Source organism: Lipotes vexillifer, unplaced genomic scaffold (genome assembly GCF_000442215.2).
Source record: "Lipotes vexillifer unplaced genomic scaffold, Lipotes_vexillifer_v1.1 scaffold916, whole genome shotgun sequence".
NCBI classification, from domain to species: Eukaryota; Metazoa; Chordata; class Mammalia; order Artiodactyla; family Lipotidae; genus Lipotes; species Lipotes vexillifer.
This window is the reverse complement of record NW_006798383.1, coordinates 3,562,635-3,586,698: the sequence shown is the minus strand read 5'-3', so window position 1 is coordinate 3,586,698 and position 24,064 is coordinate 3,562,635. Positions and strand designations below refer to the sequence as shown.

At 41.7% G+C, this 24,064-nt stretch overlaps 2 protein-coding genes across 4 annotated transcripts in view; one reads left to right on the top strand and one right to left on the bottom strand.

Moving 5' to 3' along the window:
• The window catches only part of TAF5 (TATA-box binding protein associated factor 5), a 14,159-nt gene extending 11,775 nt beyond the window's left edge, over positions 1–2,384 (bottom strand). The window contains exon 1 of one of the 2 annotated variants that reach the window (XM_007470429.1): positions 1,795–2,384. In XM_007470429.1, the coding sequence (XP_007470491.1) occupies positions 1,795–2,353 (559 nt within the window). In that variant the 5' untranslated portion in view covers positions 2,354–2,384. The remainder of the gene's footprint in view (positions 1–1,794) is intronic. The other variant, XM_007470430.1, reaches the window with a different exon arrangement.
• A 21,529-nt stretch (positions 2,385–23,913) lies between these two features.
• Positions 23,914–24,064, top strand: part of PCGF6 (polycomb group ring finger 6) — a 28,380-nt gene continuing 28,229 nt past the window's right edge. For both annotated transcript variants that reach the window (XM_007470426.1, XM_007470425.1), the window contains exon 1: positions 23,914–24,044. In XM_007470426.1, coding sequence (XP_007470488.1) covers positions 23,914–24,044 — 131 coding nt within the window. The remainder of the gene's footprint in view (positions 24,045–24,064) is intronic.

The window sequence follows — 24,064 nt, the reverse complement described above, 5'->3', positions numbered from 1 at the left end:
TCCCCAACTCAATCACATAATCTTTTAATGGGATTCACTTTGTTTCAGTCACCCATCCAAAATTCCTTCGGTTTGTCCATATCTTAAAATAAAATTTTCAAATCAATAACAGAAAGATTCAATATTTTTCCTAGAGGTACCTTATTTTAAAGACAAATTTTATAAAACATGGTATGTGCAAATCAAACAACTATCTTAATCTTCTCTCAAGGCTCAGTGCAAATGGCACCCACCACCACCAAGCTATGCCCTGGAGTAACATTTCCAGCTCTCTGAACTACCTAAATATTTTGTAACTGTCCAGCAACACATCCTATCCTGTTACCTTCATATATGTACATCTATCACTCCCTATAAAATATAAGCATGTTAATGATGGGAAGGACTTGCCTTATTTATATTTCCAAAAGACAAACCTATTTTATATGCTTAAAACAATTTCCATAACCATCATTTCAAGGCAAAAAGCATGAGCATTTATTTGTAATATTTCAATGCCAAACAATGATACATCTGTCAATCGAATCAGAGTTTGTTGGAAATTTTTAAGTTGCAATTATAGTACTGTTATGCTCTTTACTGCACAAATTTTAGAGAAGTCCTTTAGAAGTTTACTCTGATGGCCTCTTTTCCTCCCTACTGGTTTCTGAGTTACAATCTAAAAAATAGGTCAAGTTTCTGAAGAGATGAGAGATTACAGCAAAATAACTAACAACATAATTCATCCATCTTATAGTTCATTCACAAAATTCAGCATTCAAAAAAGATTCCTCTCAATCACATTTGCATACATTTCTACTTATGGGTTACAATGCTACATATTCATACTTCACTTCTGGCAACGCTGCAAAGATCAGGTCTCATAAACACAAAAGGGGAGTGGGGAAGCCTCAGGGGTCAGGGATGGATACCTAGGCATAAACTTATCAGTGCCAGATATTTTACATATATTATATCTAAATCTCACAATAACCCATTTAATAGAGGGGGAAAAAAAAAAACTCTCAAGAGTTTTATTGGAAGAATAACAATCAGCATCACACAAGTAAAAGCAACAGAGACAGAAACTGAACTCAGGTCTGCCCAACGCCTGTTCCTAAGTGAATGATTCTCAAACTTTGCCCTACATCAGTACCCCTTGGAAGCATTTATTTTAAAATGCAGATTCCCGGACTCCACCTGCACAGGGTCTGATTCACTAAGTCTGAAGTGACGCCCAAGAATCTGCATTCCTCTAAAAGATTTAAAACCAATGTTAGTTAGCCTATATTTTGAGAAAGACTGGCTACACTATATTTATCATTCCCTGGCTGTGTGGTCCAAAGCAAGTCCCTTGGCCTTTCTCAGTCTGTTTTCTCATCTTTAAAATAGAGGTACTGTCTACCTCACAGTGGAACTGAGAAAAGTAAGATACATAACAAAGTATTTATAGTAAAAGTACGCTGGTACAAAACTGTACAAATATTGCTAGTGTTAGTGTATCCCTGCCCAAGGCTCAAGAGCCCAAATGAGAGGAAAGGGACCAAAAGCCTGAAAGTCCCCGCCTCTCCGCGCCCACCGTCCCCATACACCCCTCAGCTCAACAGCTCTCCACAGCCTCTCGCTGGAACTGACAGCTCGGAAGAGGGTTTGACTGCGCAGCCGGCGCACCAGGGAAAGGGGCGGGCATGTGGCCCTAGAGGCGGGCCCAGGAAATTCAAAACAAGCCCGCAGAGGTGCAGGCCTGCCAGCCTCTGCCTTCCCGGCTAGCTCCCCTTCGTGCCGGCCCTGCCTCCCCGGGACCCCGCGGCTCACCTTTCCCCTGAGCCGCAGGACCTGTCGCTAAGCCCGAGACGGCAGCGGACCCCGAAGCACCGCTGACCGGAGGGTCGGGGGCCGCAGGGCCGGGGGCCGAGGCGGTGACCCGACTAAGAAGCGCGCTAGCCGTCTCAGCGCCGGCGCCGTCCGCCTCTCCCGGGGCTCCGGAGCCCGCCACTGCCTCCTCCAGCAGCCGGGCCTCACGGCGCAGCGCCTCTTCGGCCTCGCGGAGGTTGCTCTGCCGTAGAAACTGCAGCACGGCCAGCAGAGTCTGTCGGTCGTGCGGAGCGCCGGCCTCCGGAGCAGCGGCGGGCACCGGGGCCGCCACCGCCGGGGCAACGGCGGAGACAGCCACCGAGGGTTTGGGGGTCCCACCATCCCCGCCGGCCGACGACGACGCCGCAACGTTCCCACCGCCGCCGTTGGGGCCATTGTTGGTTGTGCCGCCGCCACCCTCGCCAGCGCTGTCCCCCGTCTGCGGAGGTAGCAGCGTCGGCGGTCCCTCAGGCTCTAACTTGACCGCCACCTCCGTCTGCTCCTCCGCCAGCGCCGCCATCTTGCGGCTGAGCCACCTTGCGCCGTCAAGCGTGATTGCGTTTTCGCCACATGGAGGGCGGGGAGGAGCATTTTACGACAGCTCTGGAGGGCCATTTACGGCAGTAGGAGGGGCGAGAAAGGAGGAGAAAAAGGAATAGGAGCAAGAGCAACTTTCAAAAGTGAGTGACAAAAAGACAGGAAGTGAGATTTGGGGACCGCCTCGTGCTTTTGCCCGATAATAATTACGTTTATTACAGACCAGATATATTCAGGCACTGCGATAGACATTTTACATTTTGTGACCTTTAATTCAACAGTTTTTTAAGGTACTATTATCTTCACGTACAGATGACGCAACCAAGACCTAAAGACAAAATGCCAGATCAAGATTCGAATCCAGGTCTTTAATTTAAAAGCATATACTATTTACCAGAGGGAGGCTTCTGAGATACTGGTAAAGTTTTATGTTTTGATCTGGGTGGCGGTTACTTGTTTTTTTTCAATTTATGCTTTGTAAAAATTAATTGAGCTGCACGCTTACGTTTTGTGAACTTTACAGCATGTATGTTATATTTCAATAAAAAGTTTTTAAGGACCTGAATTTTGTGATTGTGAAATGTATATGTTCTGTATTCGTGCTAGGTTACCCATTATTACAAATAGACTGTGTTTTAATTGTATATTTTAAAATAGTATGTGCCATTTTGCAATATGCTTCATAGGTTTAAAAACCTGCTGCAAATTTTATCTCGTTTGAATCTCACAACGCCGTGAGATAGGTGAAGACAAGAAAAGTGAGCCTAGGACACGGGGAAAATCTAGCAGTTATTCGGGTTGTTGGTTTTGAGGTCTTACTGGCTTCCTTTGACCCTGCTTACTAGCTGAATGACCTGGAGCAAGTTACTTAACTTATCCTACCCCAGTTGCCCAACTTCTAAAATAGGGACAATAATAATATCTACCTCATAGAGTTGTGTGAGGATTAAATGAGATAATGTATATATGATACCTAACACGTAATTAAGTGAGATAATGTATATATGATACCTAACACGTAATAACTTGGTTATTTTTACTTAACCAACCTAAAGAGTTGTCCTGCAAATATTTGATAAGAAAATCCAATCATGATGTTCATGGTTATCTCAAGACTGAAATATAAAACTAATCTAATTTGACATAATTTAAGATTGTGAAACATGGGGAGGGGCAGGGAGTGGAGAGTGGCGGGGAGATGAGCAAGAATTGGTTAGCATTTAATCATCAGTGGCCAAGAGAAAAACTGAAATCGGATGATAACACTAAAGAGATGGGGAAATTAATCCTTTTCCTCACGATCATTCAACTAATTTTTCTGACTCGGTATTCACTAATTGATACGTAACTAATTGGTAATTAATTGAGAACTTAGATGAGAAATGCCATGAATAACAAGCCCAGGTGTATTTATAATTCCCTGGAAAGATGTTTTACCCATTATGAATAGTAAATTAACATCTTGATGCATACATCAGTCTCGTGAATCAGGTCCTAGGAACTGGATCCATCTGTACAGCTGAAGCCCAAATACTGGGACTACAAAAGTACAGCCACCCTGTTTCCTTCCGTGGAGTCTAACTTTTTATCTGGCTTTGTGTCTTAAGTGCCAAAGAGTCTGGGTTGGGACTTCAGCCAAGATTTCTTACACCAAGCTGAGTGGTTTTTCTGTTACACCGCAGTAGAGATAAGTTTATTGAATGATTGCAAAGCCCACTTTTAATTTGTGTTTCTCTTTTCCCCTTCCTTCCTGATCCCTACATCCTTTCTCATACTCTCCTTAGAATGCTTTAAGAAGTCTAGTGTCAGTCTCTATCTTGTTCCTTCATAGGAAAGCTGCTCTTTCTCTCTGGATGTTGCTCTTCCTCTTTGATGTTCTTTCATTTCACTCTAATGTATCTAGGATTAGATTTTTCCTGTCTCTCCTGATTGGCCCTTTATGTACCCATTCAATCTGAGAATTTTTTTTTTTTAGTTCTGGGAATTTAGCAAACATTGTATCTACAAATATTTCCTCCCCTCTATTTTTCCCCTTCTTATACTCTTTATGATGTAGATATTGATACTTCTATCCTCCAGGTTTGTTAACTTTCATATTTTCATGTTTACCCCTTCCTAATACCTTCTAGAAGACTTCCTATACCTGATTTTTCAATGCGATAATTCATTCTTAGCCTAGATCCATATTGCTACATAACCCATTTATTGAGTTATTTACTTCAACCATTATATTTTTCACAGTATTTTGAATTGGTTCTTCATGATTTCTTGTTCCTGCTTCATGTAATCCAGTTGGGTGACTTTGTTTCCCCCACCGCCAGAACATTCAGCAATGTCTGGACACTTTGGGTTGTCACAACTTGGGGTAGTGCTACTGGCATCTAGTGGGTAGAAGCCAGAGCTGCTGCTAAACATCCCATAATGTACAGGACAGCCCCACCCCACCACAACAAAGAATTACCTAGCCCAAAATGTCAAGGGTGCCCAGGTTGAGAAACCCTGATGTAACCAATATGAACTCTTTTCACTTTGAGGATATTTACTATTTTATTTAAGTTATCTTTCCGTATGATGCATTTAATCGGTTTCATCTATTCTAGGTTGTCCAGTTTCTTACTTTCCTAGGAAGTGCACCTCCTTCTACATCTCATTACTTTTCTACATGAATTTGTATTTCCCAGAAGGTATCAGCTACCTTGACTGATATGTATACCCATAGGGAGAGGCTGAAGCCCGGCATTGGGAAAAGGTGAAGGATGCACCAAAAACAAGAAAACCTGTGATGTCATTGGCCCCATCACTCCGTTTGTCAACATACATGCACACATGTGCACACACACATATCCTCAGGGTTTTCACAGTTCTTACAGATCTCTCAATTTCTGTGCCATCTCTAGGGTTGGATATGATGGGGGATCCAGCCACTGGTATGAGTTTACAGTCTTGTTTAGTTCCTAAGTTTAAGTTCACACTGCTAAGAGTGGGTTTAGAGTTTGCCGCCTAAGGTAGGTAGTTGCAAAACCTGACCTGCACTACCTACTACAGGAGCCACCAGTGTGGCTCTTGACCCCTGCCACTGAATGTGGCTAGTCTGAGCTGAGATGTTCAGAAAGTGTGAAATACGTCCTGGATTTCAAAGACTTAGTATAAAAAGAATGTAAAATGGCTCAATAATTTTTATATTGATAACATATTAAAAGGATATTATTTTTGATATGAGTTAAATATTTTATTAAAATTAATTTCCTATTTTTATTTTTTTCATGTGGCTTATGGAAATTTTTCTTTACATATGTGGCTCACCTTATATTTCTGTTGGACAGCACTGATCTAGACCAGTAGCTTTCAAGCATTTTTGGCCATGATTCACAGTAAGAAATATATTTAACATCAGAACCCAGGACTCACATATGTATGTGGATATTTATTATAAGTGAGGCAGAAGTTGTAACAATAATATGTGTAATTATTACATGAAATGCACTCTGATATTTGATATTCTTTAAATAAAATGTTCAGTGTGACTCATTAAATTTATTTTAGTTTAATTAATTTTAGATTGATGTGCAGTTTGAAAACCCCAGACCAGACTAATTATTATTAGCAGTATTAATATTGGAGGAGATGTGAATAAATTCATAAAATACATCGGTTTTGGAAACACAGGACTTCACAGTTGGATTTGGGGGATGAGGGCAAAGACTGGATTTGGCAGACATCCAGGTATCTGGCTTGGGTGTCTGAGAGGATGGAAATATAATTCCCTGAGAATTGAACCCAGATGGGGAGGAAGATTATAAATTTGATTTTTGACTTGCTGAGTTTGAGATCCCTGGAAGTGTACAAGGGAGCTAGCCAGCAGACAGAAACACATATGGTTTAGGGGTAAGGAAAAAACATCTGGACAAGAGAGAGAGATTTGGAAATTAGCATATAGGTGGTAATTGAAGTCATATGAGTGAATAAGATTATCCCAGATAGTGTATAGGGCAAGAAATGAAGATCTAGAATAGAATTCTGAGGAACGACCATACTTAAAGACAAATCCAGGGACCACTCACTCACACGTTCTTGAAACTATCTTTTCCTTTGGATTTTGGAACCCAAGCCTTTCCATGTTTTCCTCCTTCTTCTGACCACTCCTTGACTTTTCCCTTGCCACTGCCTTCTCTTCTACCTCACTTTAATTTTTTTTTCCAGATTTAATTTATTTTTAAAACTTTTAAAATTAACAATTTCAGATTTATAGGAAAGTTGCAAAAGTAGTACAAAGAATTTCCAATTACCCTTCACCCACATTCCTCAAATGTTAACATTTCCTACCTATATTTTATCCTTCAATAGATAAGATAGACAGATGGATAGGTCTCTATATAGATATAGAGTTCAGACTTACTCTCAGTGGTTCGGTTTAATTCAATTTACTCTTCGTAGTTCAGGAAAAAATATATATATATATATACACAAAAAGTTGTAGACATGATGTCCCTTTGCCCTTTAAATATCAATACTTCAGTGTGCATTTGCGCAAAACAAGGCATTCTCTTACATGACCACAGGACAGTTACCAAAGTTAATAAATAAACATTGATTCAACACTACTGTCTCAGTAATTGTCTATACACCTTATTTTGATTTTTCCAGTTGTCCAAATAACATCCTTTATAGCAAAAGAAAATCCAAGATAATTGATTACATGCAGTTGTCATATCTCTATAGCCTCCTTTAATTTGAATCTGGTTATATTTCAAAAGTTTGACATTTTTTAAGACTATGGGCCAGTTAATTTGTAGACTGATCTTTGGTTAGAGTTTGTCTTATGTTTCCTTATGGATAGATTCAGGTTATGCATCTTTGGCAGGAATATTATAGAAGTCATGCTGAGTTGTAGTGCGTCACATCAGGAAGTACGTGCTGTGGATTACTGCCATTACTGTCAATGTTAACTTTAATAATTTGGTTAAAGTGGTGACTGCCAGGTTTCTCCACTGTAAGCATGTTATAGGGAGATACTTTGAAACTGTAAATATCCTGTTATCTCTCAAACTTTCACTCACTAGTTTCGGCATCCATTGATGATTCTTGCCTACATAAATTATTAATATGATGGTTACCAAATGGTGATTTTCTAGTTCCATCTTGAAACTGTAAATATCCTGTTATCTCTCAAACTTTCACTCACTAGTTTCGGCATCCATTGATGATTCTTGCCTACATAAATTATTAATATGATGGTTACCAAATGGTGATTTTCTAGTTCCATCATTCCTTTTTCTTTTTTTTTTTTTTTTTTGGCAGCACTGTGCTACTCGGCATATGGGATCTTAGTTCCCTGACCAGGGATGGAACCCACACCCCCTGCATTGGAAGCTCGGAGTCTTAACCATTGGACTGCCAGGGAAATCCCTCCTTTTACATTTATCAGTTGGCTTTCTAATATAAGAAAGAGCTTTCTCTTCTGCCATTTATTTATTTAGTTATATCAATGTGGACTGATAGATTCTTAGTATATTCAATACATTATCATCTGTTACTATCATCTTTTTTATTTTGGTGTTCAATTTATTCAAGATTTAACCATTAAAAACTCCTTCGAACTGGCTCCTTTGTTCTTTTGACATAGCCCATCTTACTTTTTAGCACAATAAGAGGTTCTAGGTTCCCTTTGTATTTTCCCTGCTCCAGAGCTGGAATCAGCCATTTCTCCAAGGAAACTTGGTTCCTTTTAGTGGTATTAGAAACCACGAACAGGGTGCTAGGTGTGTCACTGCTTCTAGGCCCTCTCAGTTGACAAAGCTGAGAAATACACATATGCATGTACATATACGCATACACATATCTATATTCATTTATATCTATATATCCCTGAGTTCACCTTGAATATCTCCAATTCCAATACAACAAAGTAAGGTTTATTCTATTTATGTTCACTTTTCCTTATTTTTAACACTTTTTTTTCCAATAGTGAGAAATCTGTCTTTCAGCCTTCACAATATATTTGCTTATTTGCTCAGTCTACTAATTAGAGTTCAATAATTTTAGAATACTGTCAATTCCCACTTTGCACAGTAGTGTGGGAACACAAAAATAAGTATGCATGTTGAAACCATGCAAATTGATCTTAATAATCCATGAGAAACATTACAATTGTTCCATTACCCTTAAAAATTTCATCAAAATATTAAACACTCTTACTGTTGGCTATAAGTGTATGGAGAAATGGAAAACCGGATAAAACTATTAGTCACTTAGTACACTGTCACTGAAAACTTTAGAAATATTGAAAATTAAAGTGCTTTATTTCTTTATTTAAAAGCAAGACAAGACAAATAAACTTTAGTATGAGGGAATTCCCTGGCAATCCAGTGGTTAGGACTTCATGCTTTCACTGCCAAGGGCACAGGTTCAATCCCTGGTCTGGGAACTATCATCCCGCAGGCCATGGCAAAAAATAAATAAATAAATAAATAAATATTTTTAAAAAAACTTTAACTTGAATAATGTTTGCCTTCTCTCATATTACTTACAATACAGAGTATCTTTTCTATGCCTTAGCAAATTGTTATTCTCCTTTCGAAGTTTGGATCAGCTTCCAACTTTTTTTTTTTAATCATAAGTAGTCATTTATTAAATGTCAAATCAGGGGCTTCCCTGGTGGCGCAGTGGTTGAGAGTCCGCCTGCTGATGCAGGGGACGCAGGTTCATGCCCCGGTCCAGGAAGATCCCACATGCCGCGGAGCGGCTGGGCCCGCGAGCCATGGCCACTGAGCCTGTGCGTCCGGAGCCTGTGCTCCACAACGGGAGAGGCCACAATAGTGAGAGGCCCGCGTACCGCAAAAAAAACAAACAAGAAAATAAATGTCAAATCAGTCATGCAGAATAGAAATCAAGTACTATTCAAAAAAGGGCAAGAAAACTGGGGTTTCAACTCATCAGGAAATTCTTCACGACTAAGCATGGTTTAAGAAAAAGTATAGACTCTGCATCAGACTCTGGGGCCAGAATTCCAACTTTGACATTTACTCCCTGCATGAATTTGGGTAAGTACTTTAACTTCTCCAAGCCTCCTTTTGCCTACCTGTAGAATGGGAATAATAATACCTACTTTGAAAGGTAAGTAGAAAGGATTAAATTAGGTTATGTATGTAAAGTATCTGGGAGAATACCTGGTTCATGGCAGATGTTCAACAGAGTAGCTGTTATCGGTATAAAGGAAGAATAACTTCAGCTGGCCTTTGAAGGATGGCAGGGGTGGGGGAGGGAAGGTAGGCACAGCGTGACCAAGGCCTGGAGGCGGAAATATCTATGGTGGGTTTTGCAGTAAACAGTTCAGTGAGTCTGGCAAAGAGGGTGAGAGTGGGAGGCATGATCAGCAAAGTGGGCACATTTAAGAGGGTGCAGCCTTGAATGCGTGGCTAAGGAGGCTAGCATTTATTCTTTTTTTAAATTAATTAATTTATTTGGCTGCGTTGGGTCTTCGTTGCTGCGTGCAGGCTTTCTCTAGTTGCAGAGAGTGGGGGCTACTCTTCATTGCGGTGCATGGGTTTCTCATTGTGGTGGCTTCTCTTGTTGCGGAGCACGGGCTCTAGGCGCGTGGGTTCCGTAGTTGCAGCGCATGGGCTCAGTAGTTGTGGCTCGCGGGCTCCAGAGCACAGGCTCAGTAGTGGCGCACGGGCTTAGTTGCTCCGCGGCAGGTGGGATCTTCCGGGACCAGGGCTCGAACCTGTATCCCCTGCATTGGCAGACAAATTCTTAACCACTGCGCCACCAGGGAAGTCCCCTAGCATTTATTCTTGTTGGCTAAGAAGACAATAAACGTGGAGCAGTCCTAGACACAACCTAGGTTAGAACTGAATGCAGGCGAGCCCAGCAAGAGCTACAGGCCTCACTGCTCTAAAGAGCTGTGTTCTGCACCATGTGTTTCTCACACCGCTCTATGCCTCAGCTGAGGTGAACTGAGGTGGCCTTGGACTGGAGAGCATCCTGTTCGGTAAGCTGTGACTTATGCTTAAAAAACTTGTTAGCAAAACTGAGCTGTGCCAATCCAGATTCTTCTTTTCGGAACAAGAACAAGACAGTAGCTGCTAGAGCTGACAGAAAGGTCGAAGCAGACCTGGGGCTGCAGTGTCTGCCTAGGACCATAGGTACCCTGAGGCTAGGAGGATGCCGGGTGATAGAGAGCGAGGAACCTGACATGGATGGATGGTTGGTCAAAACACACAAAAGATCTGCCAAAGGTAGATCCTAGCAAGAGCAGTCCTCGCACCCCTGGCCTCAGCAGTGTCCTCCAGCGTCGTGCCCATCCCGGGGACCTTCTCCTGGCCACTGGCCTCCCGTGGCAAGCCTCGTAGGGGAATGCTGCGTCTAGCCGTGTTCTCCAACGTGCAGTGCAGGGTGCTGGAGAAGATGTTCCAGAAGCAGAAGTACATCAGCAAGCCCGACTGCAAGAAGCTAGCGGCCAAGTTGGGCTTGAAAGACTCACAGGTCAGCTTCCAACATTTTATCTTTCGATGTAAAATATCTCTGAGAGTTCCTTTAGTGTAAAATTTTTTCCTGGTGTCACTTCCTCTGGGATATCACCCTTTTCATCACAACTATATTCCTCTTTTCTGTCCATAAGTTTGCATTCACTAACTCCATTTATGGGAATTTCCCTTCTAGCTTTATCACTTTTCCTTTTTTGCTGTACTTTCATCTTTGTTGGCCAATTCCTTCTTTCAATTATCCAGTTTTGTAAACTGTCAAGTTAGTTTATCACTGGCAGACAAGGAGACAAGACAACTACAGCTGATAACAAAAGTGCAGTGACCAATGACCAGCCAACTTTAAAAGTAGTGAGGTGATGGTCACTGATCACAGTGTGCCTCTGTTGTTTACTTAGAAATTTGTGGACTGAAGAATTGTATAGCAAAGCTTATACAATTACTCATGGTTCTTATACTATGGTAACTTGAAATTTGAACCTTGTTATCAGGGGGCTGGTGTTATTTGACTAAAATATGGTAATTGAAATTCATGGATATCAGAACGGGGCAAATGTGAGGACTTTCTGTGCTTTTTTGTCTTCAGCCTGAAGGCATATAGTCCAAATCCTGTACTCAAAAGTAATTTGATAACCATTCACAGTGGTTATTTTTTCGTTTGAAATATGCTTTGGTTCATTTCTTTCTCTTTGTATTCAATTTTAAAAGTTTCCCCCATCCTTGTTGATTTCTTTCTTTCTTTCTTTTTTTTTTTTTGCTGTGAAAGGACTATGTGAAAAGGTATATATAGAGAAGTGTTATGTCCACTCCCTCTATCCTTTCCACCCCACTCTTACCAAACCAAGAGCTTCCAATCATAGCCTGAGTGTGATGGTGGTTATGCAAATCATTTTTTAATATTTATTTATTTATTTGGCTGTGTTGGGTCTTCATTGCAGCGTGTGGGATCTTTCATTGAGGCACGTGGACTTCTCTCTAGTTGTGACTTACAGGTTTTCTCTTCTCTAGTTGAGGCTCCCGGGCTTAGTTGCCCCGAGGTATGTGGGATCTTAGTTCCCCGACCACGGATCGAACCCACATCTCCTGCACTGGAAGGCGGATTCTTTACCACTAGATCACCAGGGAAGTCCCGGTTATGCAAATCTTAAATTGTAACTGGCTTATCATTCTTATGTAAATTGTTGCTCATATATGCAGATAGATGTGTATTTCCTTCTCTCTCCTTTCTTGAACAAAAGGTGGTATGCTATACATACTCTTTTGTAGTTTGCTTTTTTCATTTAACAGTGTTTCCTGGAAATCACTCCACAACAGTTTTTTGTTTTTTGTTTTTTGTTTTTTTGCGGTACGCGGGCCTCTCACTGTTGTGGCCTCTCCCGTTGTGGAGCACAGGCTCCGGATGCGCAGGCTCAGCGGCCACGGCTCACGGGTCCAACCGCTCCGCGGCATGTGTGATCTTCCTGGACTGGGGCACGAACCCGCGTCCCCTGCATCAGCAGGCGGACTCTCAGCCACTCCGCCACCAGAGAAGCCGCCGTGTAGCTTCTTGATACCAGCTTCTTTCACTCAGCATAATGCCTTTGAGATTCATGCATGTTATTTCATGTTTCATTTCTTTTTATTGTTAAATAATATTCCATTGTATGGATGTACCACAGTTTATCTTTTTTACCCTTGTGTATTGGTTTCCCAGGGGTGGCATAACAAAATACCAAATTACTAACATATAGCAATATGTTCATTGCTAGTATACAGGAATAATAGTGATTTGGGCATGCTGACCTGGTATACTGTGACTTTTTTTTTGGCCATACCATGCTGCATGTAGGATCTTAGTTCCCCAGTCAGGGATCAAACCCACGCCCATTGCATTGGCAGTGTGGAGTCTTAACCACTGGACACAGGGAAGTCCCCTATGACCTTACTTAAATCACTTAATTGTTGTAGAAGTTTATTGTGTGTATTCTCTAGTGACAATCATGTCCTCTGTGAATAGGGACAATAAAAGGGAAAACACACTTTCTTCTCTATTCTCAACACGTGACACAAGATGTGTGGGTTGTTTCCCACACTGACCAATTGTCTAACACTAGCTGGTGTCCTACAGTTCAGTTCTGATACTATCGATCTGAGGTTGGTATCTGCCCACCACCCACCATCAAATGCCAGTCATAGGTATAGCCCTTCCATGTTTCTTACCAACCTGCTATAAACTGGGGTCCCCATAACCCTCTCCTCCTGTTTGATAATTTGCTAGAACAGCTCACAGAACTCAGAGAAATGGTATACTTACTAGATTACCAGTTTATTATTAAAGGATACAACTCAGGAACATCCAGATGGAAGAGATACATAGGGCAATGTATGGGGAAAGGAGTATGGAGCTTCCATGCCCTATCCAGGTATATCACCCTACAAGCACTTCCATGTGTTCAGCAACCCAGAAGCTCTCTGAACGCCTTCAGTTAGGATTTTTAATGGAGGCTTCATTATGTAGATATGATTGATAAAATCATTGGCCATTAGTGATTAACTCAGCCTCCAGCCCCTCTCCCCTCCCCAGAAGTCAGGATGGTGAGGCTGAAATTTCCAACCTTCTAATCACATGATTGGTTCTTTCGGGAACTAGACACTCCATCCTGAAGCTATCCAGGAGTCCTCAGCCATTAGTCATCTTATTGGCATACAAAAAGACCATTATTTCAGAGATTCCAAAGGTTTTAGGAGTTATGTGCCAGGAAGTGAGTGGGGGAAGTGAATAGAAACCAAATATATATTTCTTATTATGTCACAGTTTTTATTATATTCTTTCCAATCTGTATGCTGTTTATTTCTTTTTCTTGCCTTCTTGCACTGGTTAGAATTTACAATATGGTGTTGAATATGAGTGGTGAGGTGAAAGTGGACATGCTTAATTTTTTACTATTAAGTATGATATTTACTGTAGGGTTATTATAAATGCCCGTTATCAAATTAAGGAAATTCCTGGGCAGTGGTATACCTTGTATCTTAGTTCTCAAAACCTGTGGAACACTGATTAGATTCAGATCCATGCATACGATGACAAAAACTCAGCCTCCGTGCACCAGTGCCAAATTTAATCTCAGAGACAGAATTTTGAGTGAAGTAGGAAAGAATAGCTTTATTACTTTGCCAGGTGAAGGGGGACACAGTGGGCTCATGCCCTCAAAAACTGTGTCCCAACCTGGGGGGGATTTGGTGAGGAGTTTTATAGCAATGGTTCAAGGGCAGGGGTTGCTGATAGGGATCAGGGTGTGTGCAGGGCCTGCATTCCTTTAATCTGACCTCAGGTGGTCTTCTGATGAGCTTCTGTGATTCTCAGGGTTAGCAAACTGTGACCTTCTCTCTGGAATGAAGAATGCTTCATCAAGTTGTTAACATCTTCCATTTATTGGGGGTTTTAGTTCTGCAGAAGAGCTCAAAGATGTTGCTTCGTGTGTCCCTTGAGGTAGAACCAGGACCCTGCCCCAAGGTTGCACTATTGTTTCTTGACTGCTCCTCCCTCGTTTCTGCATCCCCTCTCCCTTCCCTGATTAGCAACTGTTTTGAACCTGCCCTATGGAACTCAGGGAAGGTCATGCAGGCTGAAGCCTATTTCCTACAAACAAGAAACAGGGGACACAGAAAGGCTTCTGTGCCCAGGAGTGATGCTAAAAGCTTGGCCTCTGTGCACCAGTGCCAAATCAAATCTCAGAGACAGTTTCAGGTGGAGTAGAAAAGAATAGCTTTATTGCTTTGCCAGGCAAAGAGGGGCACAGTGAGCTCCTGCTCTCAAAATCTGTGTGTCCCAACCCAGGAGGATTTGGGAGGAGTTTTATAACAATAGTTCAGGGGTGAGGTTGCTCATAAGATTAAGGTGTGTGCAGGGCCTACACTCCTTTAATCTGGTCTCAGGTAATCTCTTGATGAGCTTCTCTGGTTCCTTTAATCTGGCCCCAGGTGGTCTTCTCTGGAATGAAGAATGCTGACATCTTCCATTTGTTGGGGGTTTCAGTTCTATAAAGGGCTTAAAGATACTGTTATGTGTATCCCTTGAAGAGGAACCAGGCCCCTGCCCCAAGGTTTTTTGGCTGTTCCTCCCTTGTCTCTGCATCCCCTCCCTTCCCTGATTAGCAGCTGCTTGAATCTGCCCTTTGGGACTCAGGGAAGGTCATGGAGGCTGTAGTCTGTTCCCTACAAACAAGGAACGGGGGACACAGAAAGGCTTCTCTGCCCAGGAACCCCACAGGGTCCTGCTCGGTTTCACATATGCTGCTTGAAGGTGAGCCCAGAAGTTCATACACAGCTCTATGGTACCATTTTATTGATCTCCTTGATCTCCCCAACACTTACATTTCTGGTTCTCTGGCTTCCTTGCTGTTCTGTACACTCCTTGCAAATGCAACTGCCCTGGAGCCAAGCAAGAGGATAAACAGTGAAAACAGCACTGGGGGTGGCCCCTTGCTCTTGGGATCTGAGTTCTCTCAGAGTTTTAGGTGCTGGCCTGGCCTCCTCTGTCTTCCCCTCCATTGCCACTGTGGATTTTCCTATGAACTGGTGCGGGAGAGAATGGGAAAGGAAAAACAAAGGAAACTTTGGATTCCCCTCACTCTCTATGACCTACAGGGGCCTCCTTTCCTGACAGACTGTAACAGAGGATTTCTCTTAGAGTTCTATCTGTTCACACCTGGTGCACAGTTCTGGGTTTCAGCTAGTTTTTGAGTTCAGGCCAGGAGATACCAGAGGAAAAACAAAATGGGAAACACAGTGATAGTTCAGTGGTACTTTGAGTTCTGGTTTCCTTCCCCAACCTGCCTGTTAACATTTGTATTCTACAGTCTTCAGATAGCTGTTCCATGTATTCTGTCCAGAATTTTTACCTGTATTCAGTGTGGAAATACAAAGTAAATAAAGTTCTTAATATCCTGACCAGAACCCAGTAATCTCAGTGTCATTTTAATTTATGTTTCCTCTTATTATTAGAGAGTTTGAACACCTTTCTATATTTGGGGAGCTGGGGTTTTTTTTATTACTTTGGGGAATGAAGTTTTATCTTTTTTTCTCTAATTTTTAAGTTTTTAAAAATCTATTAGGTATATTAGTTCTTTATCCAAGTAAGTGTTGCAAATATTTTCTCCCAGTTTGTCCGTTGTCTTTTGATACTGTTTATATTTTGGGAGCCATGCAGAAGTTTTTGTTAAATGAAGTCATACTTATCAATCTTTATTTTATCGCATCTGGATTTTAAATCTAGATAGAAATCCTTTTCTTTCATCCAAGTTAAAGAGGAACTCACCCATGTTTTTTCTCTAAAGCCTGTATAGTTTCCAATTAGCTCTCTAATCAATTTGAGACTGAATCTTGTATATGGTGTGAGGTATGGATCTAACCTTATCTTTTTCAAAAGTGTTTCAGGAGTCCCACAACCTCTTCAAGTTCGGCAATTCACAAAAGATATACACAAGATTCAATTGCAGGTTATACTCAGGGCTAAGGTTATGACAGCAAAGTGTGCAGAACAAAAGCAGCAGAAAAAAGATGTATATTGCCAGAGTCCAGAGAACAAATTCAGGCTTCTGCATCTTTTCCATCCAGGACTACACAGGACATGCTCTCTCTCTCTCTCTCTCTCTCTCTCTCTCTCTCATCAAACTACAGGCATATGTGGTATATATCTACCCAAGGAATCTTGTTTGTGTTTTAGAATCTGAGTCTTTTGTGCAGGGCAGCTGGTCATATGGGAGGGTATCCTGCTACACAGCCAGCCATGGCAACAGGCTGGACCCCAGCAATGAAATCAGTTGTATGCAAATCATCAATCTTGATGTTTGTGCAAAGCAATCTGACAAGCTGGGACAGCATGGTCCATTGCTCCAAGTGTACACAGCAAATCATCAATCACTGACATAAAAGAACATTCTGAGGGGCATATTCCAAGAGGTTTATGAAAGATCAATTGTGGTTCTAGGTTCTCTGGAAGATAGGAAGGCATACACAACCAGACCTGCTATTTTAACTCTTTCCTTGCAAAAGGGCTAACCAATTTTCCTAAGGACCTTTATGAAAAAATCTGTCTTTGCCCCAGTGATTTGAGATGCCACTTTTATCATATACTGAAGTTCTATATGTACTGCCATCTATTTCTGGATTTTCTATTCTATTTCTGGTTTATCTAGTTATTCATACAGTAGTACACATGATGTTTTTGTGGGGTTTTTCGTTTGTTTGTTTGTTTTTGGCCGCACCTCGCAGCTTGTGGGATCTTAGTTCCCTGACCAGGGATTGAACCCGAACCCTTAGCAGTGAAAGCAAAGAGTCCTAACCAACGGACCACTAGGGAATTCCCCACAATGTTTTCATTAGAAAGGTTTTATAATGTGTTTAATATTTGTAGAGATTGTCCATTCCTAGTGTTCTCCTGGTTATTCTTGCATGTTTGTTTTTCCATTTGAAGTTTAGCATCAACATATCTATTTCCATGAAGAAACTTGTTTCTACTTAGGGCTTCTTTTCCTTTGATAATTTCTATCTATTTTCTAATCTTTAAACAAATATCATTTTTTTCTACAAAAGTAGAAAGCAAGAATGACAGCAAGAATGACAAAGAAAAATATTAATCCCAATACTCTAACATAACCATTGATATCATTTTGTTACTATTTCTTCTTACCCAATTGTAATTATACGTATTTTAATCATGTTATTAGAGTCTTCATAACCATCATTTTTAATGACTGAGGAGTATTTGAACAAGGAGATAGTCATAATTTTTTTCATGACATATTTAATCATTCCCTTATTGAAGAATATTTGTTATGCCCAAATTTTGGCTATTATAAACAATGCTAAATATTACGTATCCATTTATTTATTTCCTTGGGGTAGAGACACCCGAGTGGAATTGCTATAAGGTAAAAGGTGTGAGCATTTTCAAGTCTCCTGATAAATGTTAATAAATTGCTTTCTTTAAGGTTGTACTAATTAAACTGCCACCAGCAATAAAAGGGCCTATTTTCACTACACTCTTACCTTTCATTGTATACCCTGGCTTAAAATAAAATAAAAACTTGTCCATTTCAATGTGTGACCAAAATGTAAATGTTTCGACCTTCTGACCCACCAATTCCACCTCTAGAATTATGGAAATAATTATCTGATATGCACATACAAGGATGTCCACTGAAGAATATGACAGTGTGATACCAGGTACCCTATAAACATAAGTGTGTTAAAGTCCATGTAGAGGATGATCATGGGGAAAGACTTCTGTATTTTACTTTATACACTTCTGTGTTGTTTTAATTCTTCACAGTGAGAATGTATTACGTTTTTAAAAATTGTGGTAATATGCATAACATGAAATCTACCATTTTAACTTTTTTTTTTTTTTTTTCGGTATGCGGGCCTCTCACTGCTGTGGCCTCTCCCGTTGCGGAGCACAGGCTCCGGACGCGCAGGCTCAGTGGCCATGGCTCACGGGCCCAGCTGCTCCGCGGCATGTGGGATCCTCCTGGACCGGGGCACGAACCCGTGTCCCCTGCATCGGCAGGCGGACTCTCAACCACTGCGCCACCAGGGAAGCCCCATTTTAACTATTTTTAAATGTACAGTACAGTGGCATTTAGTTCATTCATATTGCTGTGCAACCATCTCCATGACTTTTTTCATCTTCCCAAAATGAAACTCCGTAACAATTAAATAATAGTTCCCCATTAGTCCCTCCTCCCCAGCCCCTGGAAGCCACCCTTCTACTTCCTGTGTCTAGGAATTTGACTACTCTAGATACCTCATATTAGTGGAATCATATAATATTTGTCCTTTTGCATCTAGCTATTTCACTTAGCATAATGTTCTCAGGGTTTATCCATGTTGTAGCATGAAGCATATTGAAGCAATGTTTAAAAAGCATTCCTTCCTTTTTGAGGCTGCATAATGCTCCATTGTATATATACATACTACATTTTCTTTATCCATCATCTATCAAAGGACACTTAGGTTGCTCCCACCTTTTGGTTTTGGTGAATAACGCTGCTACGAATATGGGTGTACAAAAGTCTCTTCGAGATCCTACTTTCAGTTATTTTGGGTATATACCCCCAAGTGTAATTGCTGGATCTATCTGGCTTTTAAACATTGATGTTCTTCAGGGCTAGATCCAGGACCCTGTTCACTCTCTGTGTTTTTCCCCTTACGTTATCTCACTGATTTCCACGGGATTTAAATATCAAGGACCATCCAATTTTTATCTCTAGCCCATACCTCTCTCTTGTATCTCTAACACTTTGTTCTATATTTCCTCTTGATGATTATCCAGCATTTTAAACCCAGTGTATCCAAAACTGAACTCCATACTTGCTCCCTCCCTGTCTCAGTAATTGGCATTGCCATCATCCAGGTTTCTCAAGCCACTACTCATTAATCCATATCCAATCTCCTCCAAGTCCTAGTTTGAAATAAATCTCTATTTTGGCAACATATTTCCCTCTTCACTGCCATCCTAGACCAGACCATTAATTAGCAACTGTCATCTGGATTATTGCAGGAGGCTCCTAAAGGATCTCTTTACTTCTTTTGTTACTCTCTGTATTAGTTTCCTGAGGCTGCTATAACAAATTATCACAGGGGAATTCCCTGGTGGTCCAGTGGTTAGGACCTGGCTCTCTCACTGCCGTGGCCCCGTGTTTGATCCCTGGTCAGAGAACTAAGATCCCACAAGCTGCGCGGCATGGCCAATAAAACTGAAATCTCAAACTTGGTGGCTTTAAACAACAGAAATTTATTCTCTCACAGTTCTGGATGCCAGAAATCTGAAATCAAGGTGTTTTCAAGGCCGCGTTCCCTCTGGAGGTTCTGTGTGTGTGGGGGGGTGTGAATTGAAACCTGATTCGTCTGGCTTCTGGTATTTACTGGCATTCCTTGGTGTTCCTTGACATGTGACCACACTACTCCAATCTCTACCTCTGTCTTCACATTACCTTCTCTGTGTGTCTGTTTGTTTTCCTCCTCTGTCTGTCTCAAATCTCCCTCTGCCTTTCCTTAAGAGAACATGTGTCATTGTATTTAGGGCCCACCTGGATAATCCAGGGTTAGATCCTCATCTCAAGATTTTAACTGCATCTGCAAAGATCCTTTTTTCAAATAGGTAACATTCACAGGTTCCAGGGATTCAATGTGGATATCCTCCTGGGGGTCTTGTTTCAGCCTACCACATCCCCTCTTTTTCACCCAGTAGGTAGAGTGATTTTTTGAAATGTAATTTTATTTAAAATTTTACATGCCTATAACCCTTCAGTGCCTTCTCACCCCAGTTATAATAATATACAAATTCTTTCCCTTGGTCCCCAGGCTCCTGCCTAAGCTGAAGCCTCTCTCTCCAATCTCATCTCCCGTTCATCTACTACCCACTTTACCTAGGCAGCACTTCCCCCAACCTCCATTTTCATACGGTTTACTCCTATTATATCTTCTCTCTCCATAGGTTAGCTTATCAGCTGGTGTGGGAGTCCACACCTAATTCTAGGATGTTAGTTGTTCTACAGCAGGAGTCAGCAAACGTGCCTTTTTTTTTTTTTTTTTTTGGCCGCACCATGCAGCTTGTGGGACCTTAGTTCCCTGATCAGGGATTGAACCCACACCCCCAGGGTAAGGGCATGGAGTCCTAACAAGTGGACTACCAGGGAATTCCCAAGCCTGCCTGTTTTTATAAATCAAGTTTTATTGGCACACGGAATTCTTTGTTTATATATTATCTATGGCTGCTTCTGTGCTACAGCCACAGAGTTGAGGGGTTGCAACAGAGACTGTATGGCTCACAAAGCCAAACATATTTATTACATATGGACCTTTCCAGAAAAAAAATTTGCCAATCTCTGTTCTAGGGTATTGGTTTCCTATTTAATGCTCTCAGGTCAACTATTTGGTTTCCTCAACATCTTTCCAGGTGCTATTGCTGCCTCCTCTAGTAAATACTCTATGTTTTCAATAACTTGTGTTTATTGTAGATTGTGTTGCTTGGTCTATTAATAGGACATGGTGTGACTTGTGGAACAGGCAGCAGACATCAGGCAGCCACTGATCTTCATCCATGCCAACACAGCCCTTCATAATAAAGAGAAGGGGTGATCTCGCTCATCATGAGGAAATTTAAATGACTAGCACATTTTTATCTTATAAGGGAGTGACCATTTCCCCACTTCTCCAGCTCCTGTGCCTGGGTCTGTGACAGGCCCTGACTTATGAAAGAACATGTCCTGTTTACTATGCCCAGCAGGTGCCTATATCCAAAGCCAATGTTGCTGGCCTGCAGACTTGGTACTGGCATCAAACTGTCTCTCTCTCTGTCTAGATACACTGTTCTTCATGGAGCGAGATAAGCATGACCCACTTCTCCTACAATGCTGGAGCCCTGACCTGGCTCTTCTGTGGGAGCCCATCCTTACTGGGGTGTGTGGCTGACTGATGCTTTGTCCCCTCCTGCCTGAATATTCTGCAGGGCATGGACCACTATGCTTCAAAGTGCAAGCTCTTCTGTCATTTACAAGTATTTATAGGACTTGCCAAAGCCATGTCTGAAAGGAAGCTATCAGCTCTTCAAGTCTTTTCTGACTCCCACCTGGTAGAGGTTTTTCCTCAGAATTCCAATATTTTCCAGTGGAACAACAGCATATCTTCTTACAAGGGGAAAATGAAGTGAAAACAAACTCCCAAACCCGAGAAACTGCTGCTTGGGTGACTTATACAGGATATGCAAAAGTATTCACTTTCAGCTGTTGGTTAACGTGTTCTCTACCTATCTGGACCCAAAGTGATCTTAAGGAGATTGTTGCTTTACTTAACTATCTTGCAGTGGTTTACCACAAACTGGCTCCTTTTCTTTCCTCAGTGGGTCCTTATGATAGTAGTCTCAACCAGGAAGCCATGGGTTGCTTTATCTTGCCGAGTATCTAAGTATCTTGCAGAGCATCTATATTAAGCTAAACCAACATTGTGTCTACCAATGTATCCACACGCCCACCCCAAATGACAAGACTCTTCCTTATACACTTTAAAATATTTGGATCTCAGAACTATCAGTTGGAGACATTTCATTTCATTAGCACACACACACACAAAACCCCCTTTAACTATTTTATTTATTTTTTAAGAACAGGAAGGGGCTATCTAACATTCCTTAACACATGATGATGTGTACCAGACATATATCTGTGGGTTCACGAAAGCATGTTAGAAAAACTGTGCTTAGTCTTATTTAGTCTCTGTTTCTTTGGTCCAGTGTCATCTTATGTGAAGACTTTTTTTTAATTCGGGAATTATTTCTATTACACAATTTTTATGACCTCTTTTTTGAACATAATTTTGAAGAAAAAGTTTAATGTAATCATAATGTACTATTTTCATATTTGCCATTTTACTCTCACTTTTAACTATCTTTATTGAGTGTAATTCACATACCATAAAATTCACACATTTATAGTATACAATCCAATTTTTTTTGCAGCCATTATCACATTAAATTTTCATGCTTTTCATCACCCCCAGAAGAAACCCTGTACCCATTAAAAATACACGCCCCATTTACCCCCATCATGTCAGCCATAGGCAATCACTACTCTATTTTCTGTCTCTATGGATTTGCCTCTTCTGGACATTTCATATAAACAAAGCCATACAATATGTGGTCCTTTATGACTGACTCCTTTCACTTAGCATAACGTTTTCAAAGTTCATCCATGCTGAAGCATGTATCAGTACTTTATTTCATTTTGTGGCTAAATAATATCCCACTGAATGGATATGTAACATTTTATTTATCCATTATCTTGATCGATATAGGAATGTTTTTTGCTACTGTAAATTATGCTGCTATGAACATTCATGTAAGAGGCGTTGTGGGGACATATATTTTCACTTCTCTCGAGTATATACCTAGGAGTGGAATTGCTAGGTTATACGGTAACTTTATTTTTTGGCATGCATGCGAGATCTTAGTTCCCCAGCCAGGGATTGAACCTGTGCCCCCTGCAGTGGAAGCGTGGAATCCTAACCACTGAACAGCCAGGGAATTCCCTGTATGGTAACTCTTAGGGTTTTTTTTCGTTTTTTAATTAATTAATTATTTTTTAAATTTAGTTTTGGCTGTGTTGGGTCTTCGTTGCTGCGCGCGGGCTTCCTCTAATTGCGGCGAGCCAGGGTTACCCTTCGTTGTGGTGCGCGGGCTTCTCATTGCGGTGGCTTCTCTTGTTGCAGAGCACGGGCTCTAGGCGCGCAGGCTTCAGTAGTTGTGGCACGCGGGCTCAGTACTTGTGGCTTGCGGGCTCTAGAGCGCAGGCTCAGTAGTTGTGGTGCACGGGCTTAGTTGCTCCGTGGCATCTGGGATCTTCCCGGACCAGGGCTCGAACACGTGTCTCCTGCATTGGCAGGCGGATTCTTAACCACTGTGTCACCAGGGAAGTCCCTACAGCAGACTCTTAATAAATGTTTGTTGAATTAAATATAATTGACTTTCCTTTATGTGATGGGAAATTATAGATGGCCTTCAAATTGTGATTAAATTTCCACCCTGTGGCAATACAAGCGTTAATTCCTCCAAATAAATAAACTTACATATTTCAAAATAGAAACTAAGTACTTCCTAACGGAAATAATCTTGCATGGAAGAAACGCATAATTGGTACTCAAATTGAAATCATTATTATTCGTAATGCAGCATGGTTATAGCCCCTATTTCAGTGCTCTGTGCATCAGTCAGTGCAAACAGAATATTGTTGTCTAAAAGGTACCAATTCCGTCGTTTTCAGAAGGCAGTGCAGAGAGCGACAGCCTTTCAAAGGAAAAAAAAATGGGTGAGATTCCTCTAAGATGCGGCCTGCAAGCCCCGCCCCATATACCTGAGCGGCTCCGCCTACGCCCCGGCTTAGGTGCGGGGTGGTGAACCACATTTCCCAGTGGGCCTTGCAGGCCTCTCACGCCTGCGCACTGTCAGCTCAGGCAGGCGGGCGGAACTCCCGCGTTATCGAGCCACCTGGTCTCGGTCTCGCCTCGCCTGGTACCTACCCCCGGCATGGAGGGGGTCCCTGTGATAACGGCAGGCACCGCGGGCTCTGCCAAGGCCGAGGGAGCCGCAGCCATGCCGCCCCCGCCTCCCGTCTCCCCGCCTGCCCTTACCCCAGCGCCCGCAGCGGGTGAGGAGGGCCAGCCGCCACTGCCCGAGG